We start from the raw sequence: 11,118 nt of genomic DNA on the forward strand, positions 1-11,118 counted from the left end.
GATCCATTAACCAAAGAGTTATATATGGATAGAAATGCGCATGATAACTGGTATGCTTCAAGTCACCAATTGAGCAATGCACTGAGGTACAACAAATACACATTTCTCTGATGCAAGAAACAGAAAACTCTGTTTAAGTTTTTTTTAAAGACAAAGGGGTATATCATTAGAATCATCAGAGAAAACTTTACAAAGGAACCCGCATGTAGGAACGCAGCCTCATTAAAAACCTTTCTAGGAAAAACCACGTTGGAGGTAGGAAAAAGAGTGTCACCCATGCATTAGACTACAAAAAGTCATAATAACACAAACACCAAAAGAAATAAGACTGTCTGTTTAAGTTGTGCACTCACAGAAAAGTCCCTTTGAAAAAAGCTGCAAGCCCACCAAGAAGCAGTTTGCTGTTGATGCAAAATAGGAGGCTACCAAAACAAAGATTTAAAAGATAAAGAAAAATAGAAATGTTGAGCCATTTGAGGCCTGCAAATTCTATAAGGCCTGGAATTCAATCATTCAGATGAGCTTGGGCAAATTTTCAGGCCCAATGAAAATGCAATGCTCAAATCTCCATTATTATTTTCCTTTACCTATCATATTATCACATCAGACCATATTCTATCAACAAATTTGGAAAGACTCAGAGCATAAAGACATGTGATCATTAATTTTAGAAATCTGGATTAAATAGATTAATAGAGCCAGGTGTAGCTAGGCATGCTACTCTATATATGGAATACAAACTCCCTTAATTATGCTAAAACCACTTGCCATAGCCAGAGAAAATTAAATTTATCAACATTATCAGCAAATTAATTCAAATCAATGTGAGTGTGTTTTTTTATACAAGTAATATTCTACTTTAATTTAATCTAAACTACGAAGAGGGGGATTCGAACTTGAATGCAAAATAGCATGAAACACATCGACTGTAGCCAGAGGCGGATCCATTAAGGCGCAAGGAGGTGCAGCTGCACCTCCCTTAGCAGAAAAAACTATTGTAGGTGCTTCAAACTGCCCATTTGCTCAATTGGTGTACAGATTACCTTATTTCCATTTTCAACATTTAAGTAAATGTCTTTGTCTTTTTACTTTAATTTATTTATATATTACTCCATTTACTTAAGTTTACAATGTAAATAAGGAAGTACCCCCCATTTGGATTCAAATAAAAATACTAGAAAATCAAATTCCTACCAAATCAAAATATGAAAAATCGTTTTTAGTGCAAAATACGATTTAGGCTAAAAATGATAGCTCATTAAGTCAATATATACTTCATACTAAAATCCCATAAAATCAAGTTTTTTTATTTGATGTGTAAGGAATAAAAGCCGCCAAAAATTATCTTGAGAAAATGATTATTCCGAAAAACCATTTTTCATACTTAATCAATTTTGCACCTCCGCTAAAAAATTTCTGGATCCGCCACTGACTGTAGCTACCTTAACTAAGCACATATCTGCATTAATTTTTTTTTTTTCTTTTGGGTTCATCTTCAAAAGCCTTAGCCTTTAAGAATTGTAGATGCCAATAGTATATATGCCATCTCTTAAACAAATGGGATCAGAATATTATCGAAAATCGTACTATGAATTATGTCAGCTATTGCATGTGATTAGCAAGTTGGTCCTTAATTTCCAAATGTGTTTTTGTTCTTCATTCATGTTTCCATTAATGAAGAATCTGAAATTCCACAGCAGAAATATACCTTGGCTTAACTCGATTTCATGCACATTATTCATCAAACATGCATGTGCTGCATCTTCTGGATCATTTACATTGGCGGTGAGTTATGATTTTGAACATGGCTGCGACTGCTGCTGAGAAAACCCGAAGTACATAATTTCCAAGCTGCCATGTGCATCAACTGTCCAAACAAATTAATATAATTATTAAGAGATAACTAAAATTATTTTATTAATTATTATGCTATATATAGTTTGATTAATGTAATGTAAGGCCTGCAGGTGCTGCAGGCTCATCATAAGCTGTAAGGCCGGCATTTATTTTCATATATTTATATCTGCAGCAGCTTCATATATAATTAGGTTGACAATATATATATATATATATATACATACAGAAATTCTTCTATGCGGACATCCAGACGTTATTATCGTGCGGACGTTATGTATTTTTTACTACCCCTCCATACTTTCATGTCTGTTTACAATAACATCCGCACGATAATAACATGCGGATATCCGAATAAGAAAATATTTATATATAAGAAGTCCTTGGTGATGAATTGGCCAATTCAAGAATTGAACTGTTTGGCTATAAGCTCTTGTTTTTGCATGTTTAAATTAAAGAAGGTATGAACACATTGGACTACGAATCATTGAGTCAAATCATGAACTCCAAGGCCATCGAATGGTGGGCGCTTGGCCAACTTTCTTGGAAGTTAAGATATAATTATCAAACATTTCATTTTAATTCATATATTTTTGGGACACACATATCTTAATTCAAGTAATTAACTAATTTTTATTTCGTTTCCTTAAATGTGAACTTTTCTATATATGTGCTCGTATGATTGATTGGATAAGCATATTATCCATGTATCTATCCATTTGGTTTATTAATTCTAAGTTTTTTTTTTAATTTTTCTGAGAAATTCTGAGATTGGATTTATAATTCAGCTAAAATACAGTCACTAGCTACAAAGGACAAATACAATTAGTTTGAAGAGCGCTAATTGAAATTTTTTTTCTTTAACTATTTAAAACGTGTCAAAGGCCTAAGGAAAGGGAGGACATGAATCAAACTAAATCCTAAACACTTAAGCTTAAATCCTAAATTTCCTTTTTTGTCCACACTTACAATATCAAGACATAAATTTTTTAAAAAAATAAAGTATAATTTATGTGGGAGTAATGCCATTATGTCACTAGGCAACAAAGTCACTAATTACTATCCAACATATGATATGTCTTCACCGCTACTTTTATTTCGGTGCCTTATTGTGGCCGCAAAGGCATTTGTGTTAGTCACACTTATTTTTCCTTGGATTCTATAAGGATAAGTGGTGAAAGTTTTTTCTATTGAGTCCAAAATAGTAATTTAAATTATTTAATCAAAGTATGGATAATAAGTTATAAGGGGGTCTCATTATGTACTCCTTCTCTAGAACGAAAACATAAAGAGAAAAATAATATATTAAATAAATGTATGATGACTTTTTTTGACGTATCACGCATCAACGATTGGTATAATGTCCGACATGTCGAAGAATTACGTCCCGAAGGTAAATGTATGATTTTTCCTATACAACATGTGAACTTCTCTAAACGTCAAGGGGGGAAAAAATTGCTGATCGAAGGCCTATAAGATCTCATTTCTCGTCAATATTGTCAGCATATACCTATAGCTCTAGGCTTAGGCAATGTATATCCATGCATGTGACCCGTATCACAAGCAGCTTCCATCACATTTGACATTTCTCCCCAATCGACTTCTGTTGTACGTACGGATTGATGAGATTTTGCCATTTTCACGGATCATAGAGCTCATCCTTTTCCATAAACAATTCAAAATATTCCACAGAACCCCAGAAATATACCTTCATGATTACAAAGAAGAACGTGCATTACAAGTTCTTGAACCCCAAATGTGCATGCCATGTGCCTCTGGGGGGCCTCAAATTAAGGGCATGCATAAATTTTCAATTCTTTTTTTCTTTTCAAATCTTGGACTAATAATTAGGTTATGTAATATTTTCAGAGAGTTCAAACCCAGAAGAACAAATCACAAGTTGTTTCACACTGGCACGCGTATAGTATCTCTCTTCTAACATGATTCTTGGTATTTTTTTTAAAGATCTTCATGATGACCCATTTGAAAATAGAATTCAATTATTTTTTCTATTTCTTAATGGGGAGTGATGAAGATTGGAGAAAAATAATATATTTCTATAAACACATTAACTGTCACAAAATTCCCATTCTAGCCAATCATGAACTCCACGTCGAAACCTATGTTTTTAATTTTATTTATAAGCTCATGTAGCTGGCAACACAAGTCAAGTACGTACTTGAATAGGCTGGCATAAATGGGTTCTGTCTTAAAATAATAAGCTGTAAAGCCCTCTCCACCATCTCCACGGCTCCAGCTTTTTATTATTCCCTTTGTAAAATGTCTGGTAGCCTGGTACGGTTTTGTTCCTTTTTCGTTTTGGATTACCTTACAATAAGCCTTAATGAGAGGCAGGCAGCAACCCGACTTCACACTCTAATGAATTAACAACTCTCTAAACCAACATTAGCCAAAGGCGATGTTATATAATGCAAAAGTGTACTTATGATACGCTCACGCCAAATTTATTGATCACCGAATAATGATATCGGTGTACATGTTAATATATCTTATATATCCGTTATATATTTGAGATAAATGATCTCTTGCTAAACTTATACTACGTGATTTGTGGATTTGAATCACGAATTTTGGCAAGAATTATTAGTGTATATGTCTGGCTTTCTTTGTATATACAAATGCAGTAAGCGTGCAAGAACTATTTTCCCTATTGGGTTTGATTAATCATGTAAGGGGAGATCAAATTAGCATAACCCTAGTTGGTAAAAAGCCTTCTCTCTGTTTACAATGAAATCCGCATAATAATAACTTACGGACATTCGGATGAGAGAATTATATATATATATGCATTAGTTAATCAAAATTAAAGTATATAAATATACTCAGCTTATTCTCTAAAATTCTACTTGAGTATAACAATCTGGGATTCGAAAAAGATAAGGATTTGCAGAGGAGAGATCAGCAACAATCCTAAATGATATTATTCTTTTTCACTTTTATATACCCTTTACTTGTTTGGTTTCACACTTGAAATTTCTCCAAGTGTTACGTGTAAAGACCACAGCTCTTGACATATAGAACATCAGTCAGTCTAAGGATATATATATATATATATATATATATATGAGCTGTCGTTAGTGATTGAACTTAATTAAGGATAAACTTAAACTAATTCATAATTAAGAAAGATAATTACAAAACAAATCCAATCAATGGTGTCAAAACTACGTCCTTGTGACGCCTCCAAAGTATTGCTTGCTTAAGGCCAGCATGCAGGCCCCCGTCCTTCACTTCACATGATGATCAGTTTTGCAATTGCCACCATATATATTTGGTACCTTATCTTTTTGCAATTACTTATTGTCCATTTCTGCTTGTTTTCTTTTTAAGCCGGATCGAATTTTGGGTCCACAATTAATCCAATTTCACTTGATTTACTCCTTAATCAATCAAAATTTGCTTAATTATTATTATTCTTCTTCTTCACAGTCCACACATATATATTATACATATTAATGTTCAAAATTGAAATACTTTTCTTGTGGGGTCTTAAACCAAAATATTCTCCCACCACTCATTTTCCATGATTTCTTGTTTGAGACCACCTTAGCCTACTCATATGTCATTACATATATTTTACACTCATCAGAATCTGATTTCTGGGATTTTATTTTATTTTTTATTTGTATATACAATTGATATTCTATTTTAAATTAATCAAAACTATATGGAGAGGGATTCGAACTCGGATAAAGAGTGGGGAGCACATCCTCCCCGAAAAAAAAATAGTCTCATGCACCATTCAAAGCAATGGAGCATTTTTGCTTACCACTTTACCTCAAGGTATACCCTCACCATCTTTCTCAACATTTGACACGTATTTATTGACATAATCATGATTGTATAAATACAAAGTAAAGAGTTAACTATGGTTATGCCAAGGGACATGTGTCAAGTGTTGAAAAGGGTACACCTTGGATTAAAGTGGTGAGCAAAAATATTTCCTTCAAAGCAAAACCATGTTTGGCAATTGCCCCAAAAATGATATCATGTACATTTTTAATGCAGGCAGATTTAATCAACCAGTCCCTAATTGTATGTATTAATTAGGAATTAATGCCAAACACATCCATATAGCAAGTGCTCAAGTCCTGAACTTTCGACACGTGTTAATTAGAGACAGCAAAGTAGATACACAAACACAGAAAACGAAATGGTACGTAGAATCATGTGGACCAAGTTAACGGTTGTTCATGTTTAATTTTTGGCCCGGCACAATTCAATTGCTTTGGAGCTTCACGACATAAACTGCCTCCTTTGAGTAACTGCCCTTGCATTTTGTGTACTTCTTGTCCATTGGAACTAATTTTTCTATTAATGAGCTACTTAGCTATAATTAGTGCTTTATGTATAATCACTAGGGTTAAAACTTTCTTGTCTATGCCTAATGCAATGTATGAGTCCGAGGCTTGACTGAATTGTACATGCATTTTTCTTTAATCAATAGAAAAATGAAATTTGAACTTGAGATATCTGTCAAATTTAAGAAGAGAAGTACTAATAAATTCAGAGTTCGATAGTAACACACACGAAACTAATCCCTCAAACACTCATTTTTATCCTTATTTTAGGGGTGAAGGTGTTACTAGATGAAAGAAAGACCATGCATGGAATTGGTAATCACCGAGCTTTGTAGCATAGTAATAATGTCCTTTACTCTAATTAAAGAAAGGTAGGTAGACTTTGTATTTTCCGTTCTTGATTGCGCTCAAATTAAGATTTTTTTTTGCCATGGCAAAACAATACATACTTACAAAGTCTAACTAACGGCGTTAACATATAATGTGGACAACTTTATTTGGTTTGAGGTGGTTCCCGATCTTATTTAGGATGTTATATTGTGTGATTTTTTGAGTCAGGGTCAGACATTTTATCCCCCTGTTATAATTCATTATTTTGTCAATAAAGTTTCCCTCATTCCATAAAGGTTCTCTCAAAAAAAATATAATTACACTTGATTTTTATCTAAAGTTAAAATCCAAAATAATCAATCCCATGATATATACTTAGGTATAAACATGACTGATGACATATATGTATCACCTACTCAAGATAAAATTTGAAGTAATATTGGCACATTTGTTTGAAAAGACTAAGAAAAAACTCACCTACCCAGAAACCTTTGACAAGTTTTAGAGACAAAACCGAAGCATCTTTGACAAGTTTCAGTAATGTATTCTTGCATGGTAAGCTTTGCTCGAAGTTTCCTCTCCAAAATCAATCTACATTTCAACTAATCCGAGAGACCAAGAGCCTAGCTCTAGCCTCTAGCTATGTAATCAAATGTTACTAATTAAGCTTAAAAATGTTACTAATTAAGTGACCGTACATATTTAGCAATTTCATTAGCGAACTCAAATTGGAATATTGTAGCCCCAAAAACAAGAGCAAGAGCAATATACTAGTATGCAGACCTACCGGATGAGGATTTACCTAATCATATTAGGTGGCAAATGTGTTAAGCTATTAATCATGGTGTCTATGCTTTAGGTGGACAATGCATGCCTTGATTTGTGTATATAGACTTATCTAATTTGGACTCTCTACATCGTTGGTGGGTTGAATGAGATTGTTTTGACAGTTTCTTATAATCATTTGTGTTAGGTGAGATTAACTGCCGGATTATGTGCATGTTCATGTACATGTTTGGCCATATGGTTGGTAAATGTACTCTTTCTTCTTTTCCTCTCACACATTCTTGCATCGGAGAAACTCGAGGCACACACTCTTGCATCGGAGAAAAACTTAATTGCACCGACTGATCAAACAACTATGTTTACATACAACTCTGTTATAGATAAGTTTTTCTCCTGATACGATGCGATGTCATAGGACACAACTTTGCTTGACACCTAATTTATATTTCACCCTAAAACAAAAATATAAATCATTGAAGCCAAAAACAAAAATATATTAATGTACACCCTTTCTTTTAATTTTTGTGCAAACCAGAAGGTGCTTTGTGCTTCTACAGCCAGCCAGGCTTGAGCTACCACCGTCAAAACTCAAAACAGCATATCACCATGATCTCATAAGCCACCGAAACCATCATCCCCGCGAAATTGACCAAAACACCCTCACCAGAAATCTAGACAAACAAAGTTATGGCCCTACCCAAAGAGCCACCGAAGATCGCGTAAATTACGTGACAGAGACAAATCCAACCCGGTCATATCGTGTCAGAGATTTTTCCAGATCCGTTGCGGACGTTACAACCCCCCAAAATTAATAGAGTCCCAGTTCTGTAATTTAGTACCAACATCATGTCCGGCTTCCACTGCCGCCCTGGAAATTACACCAAAACTCACTGCCGTGCCCGTTTGGCTTCCGGGAAAATGCAAAATGTATCAAACGGAAAACAAACCAATCAAAACCCCCAAAAACGCTTGAATCTCAAAAATCATCGTCCATTTCCATAAATTAAACAGAGACAATCATCCCTCTTGAAAATTGGCACTCACGGAACCCCAATTTTAGTGTTACGTGATTTTCTTCACCGTTTCTCCCCAGGTTTCCCGGGAAACAAACAGGAAGAAGAAAGAAAATAAGTCGAGAAAGAAGCAACACAAATATTAGGACAAAAAAGTACAAGTATTTTCCGTTTTTGCCATGACTGTAATTCAATTATACAGAGAGACCAGCACTAGCATTTCTAGGCACACTCTAAAGCCTGAGTAGTATTCTTTCCCTTTACAACACCGAAAAAAAAAACAAAAAAACTTTTTTTTTTAGGACCTTGCAACTGCTCTTTACTCTTTTGCTTCGCTTCGATCGAAAACGCCACCGTATTTACAAAAAAGGCCAAAACATTTCCCTAAATTTCCGAATCTACCAGGATCTCAGGTCGTCGGAGATCGAGCTCAGGAGGTCGTGCAGGTCACGAGACGGGGGCTGCCCGAGGCGGAGAGCCTCCAGCACGCGCTCGAAGACGATCACGTGACAAGGGATCCGGAGCACGCCCTTCTGCTCGTAGCCGTACTCCTGAGCCGACTTGTTCAGGAGCTCGACGAAGACCGGGTGGTTCAGCAGCTCGGCGTGAACCACGAACCGCTCCATCTCGTCGCCAACATAGACCGGCACGTGTCCCTCTGGAACCACCGGTTCGCCGGCGGAGGACCTGCGGCGGCGGAGCTTCACCCGAAACGACTCGCTTCGGCGTGGGCGGGACGACGCCGTGTCGGCGGAGCGCAGGAGGCAGTACTGCGACGAGTCGGCGACGCGGGAGAGCCTTCTGATCAACTGCTTCATGATGATGGTGATGATGTGTACGGACTGTGCGAGGAGCCGAAGAGAGAAGTTTTTTTAGAGAGAGAAGAAGAGATGATGGAGTGGTGGTGGGTGTGAGAGGTGTGAGGGGAGAAGTGGAATATATAAAGGGCAGGAGAGGGAATAAAGAAAGGAGAGGGGAGAGAGAGAGAGAGAGAGAGAGAGAGAGAGAGGGTAATGTGAGACATGGAAAGGTGATGATGAGAGAAGGTTGGGAGGTACAATTAGGCGTACTTGGCAGGTACAATAAGTGAGACAGGCTTTTCTTTTTTCTCTTTATTTTATTTTCCTTCTTAGTCTTAATTAAACTCAATTAAAATATCATGCATCTCTCTTTATTTCTTGATTAGAGAACTGTAGATTAATGTAGTTTTCTTTTTTGGTTTTAATTGCGTATTAATAGGGCACCATCATTAGCAGGTAAGACTTGATGTTTGGCATTCATATTTGATCTGATTTTTCTAAAAACTTGAGTACGAAAAAGAATGCTGCTATTCTACTATGATATCATACTCTTAATCCAACCATATCTTTGTCTATGCATACTCAAAAACTGTTATGAATTTTCTCATAAGTTACATTATAGTGCAATAATTCTTGGAATGTTATAATGTTGCCCATGCGCAACACAAATTTTTTTAAATTGCGGATACTAAATTGTATGACGTGAAAGTATTTGTTTAATTGATAAAAATTTCGTGTGACGCCACTGAAATACTCCATCGTCTGACAATAATAATGTGGGACCTGCTATTTGTTTCTAGATATTGAATTGTTTCTGTGAGAATTCAACACGAGAAGCAAAGTCATTTATGCGAGAAATCGGCATGGAGAAGCAAAATACTTTTTTTCGAGCAATCGGTGTGGAAAGTCTGCACATTGAGTTGTCAATTTCACAAAATTTTCTCAATATTTCTTACAAATAAATCCATTTAAAAGATAAATCAATCGTGAACAACTATACATTAATTGGCACATATGAATAAAAAAATTTAACGAATGTATATTTTCCCTTTAAATTTTGGGTGTTATTTAAGCAATGTTTGGTAGTAAAAACATTCCCTTTATCCTTTGTTTGTTTTGTTTTACTTCTTGGTTGTTTACTATTTATCTTTCTCAATGGGGGTTAGAACCGTAATTAAACAATGGATTAAGGCAAATCTAGGGCGCAGATCGATGCCTTGATTGATGCACAAACAAGTTGCTATTGAGACTTTTGCATGCTCCAATCATTTGGTGCCACAAATAGAAACCTAGATAAATAAATAAAAACATTCCAAAACATTTCACAAGAAATCAAACTCTCACGGGATGATTTTATGGCATGTTTGCCATTTGCACAAACAGATGAGAACCAAACAAAAGTCGAAGACTGCCTGAAAGTTGACACGATAAAAGTATCGCATTGCCTTTTTTTCCCAATTTTTTGGTCAGATTTTTTCTTTAATTGTTTTTGGAAACCGATCCTAGATTTTGGTAGAAACTTCTTGGATTTACTTATGTCATAATTTCTTTATTTTTCTTTTATAAAAAAAAGAAAAAAGAAAAAAAAGTGATTTTGTCATAAACTTCTTGCATTTTAGTAAAATATGATATATCCTCTTATTTGCACTCGAGTTCGATTCCCCTCTCCGTTCCGTATACAGTAGTTAGAATATCGCTTTGTTTATATATAACAAAAACAACAATTCATTCTACCTTATCATGTAACTCCAATATGGCAACTCTCATGTAGAGATGAGAAAAGTAGGTCTACTTATGCTGCAATTTTATGATTATTCAACTATTGCTTCCTCTACTTTACCGGGATGGCTTAATATAAAATGGAAAACGCGAGCAAGTGGAAATTACATTTTATAATATCTGAGTTTAAGTTAAGATAATACTTAGCTAGTCCATGTCATGATGCAACATCTCTATAGTCTTTAGTGACTACTTCGCAATTGCATGTGTGAACTTTGCAATAGCTAATATAAC

At 35.2% G+C, this 11,118-nt stretch overlaps 1 protein-coding gene across 1 annotated transcript; it reads right to left on the reverse strand.

Moving 5' to 3' along the window:
- On the reverse strand, positions 8,309-9,564 carry LOC18780615 (auxin-responsive protein SAUR71). The gene has a single exon (XM_007212155.2). It carries the CDS (start codon positions 9,121-9,123, stop codon positions 8,704-8,706), a length of 420 nt encoding a protein of 139 aa, XP_007212217.1. The 5' UTR covers positions 9,124-9,564; the 3' UTR covers positions 8,309-8,703.

The sequence above is a fragment of the Prunus persica genome, chromosome G4 (assembly GCF_000346465.2).
Source record: "Prunus persica cultivar Lovell chromosome G4, Prunus_persica_NCBIv2, whole genome shotgun sequence".
Classification (NCBI taxonomy): domain Eukaryota; kingdom Viridiplantae; phylum Streptophyta; class Magnoliopsida; order Rosales; family Rosaceae; genus Prunus; species Prunus persica.

What these genes read in the sequence shown, in the direction of transcription:
- LOC18780615 (XM_007212155.2), bottom strand. Translation starts at nt 9,123, where the DNA reads ATGAAGCAGTTGATCAGAAGGCTCTCCCGCGTCGCCGACTCGTCGCAG.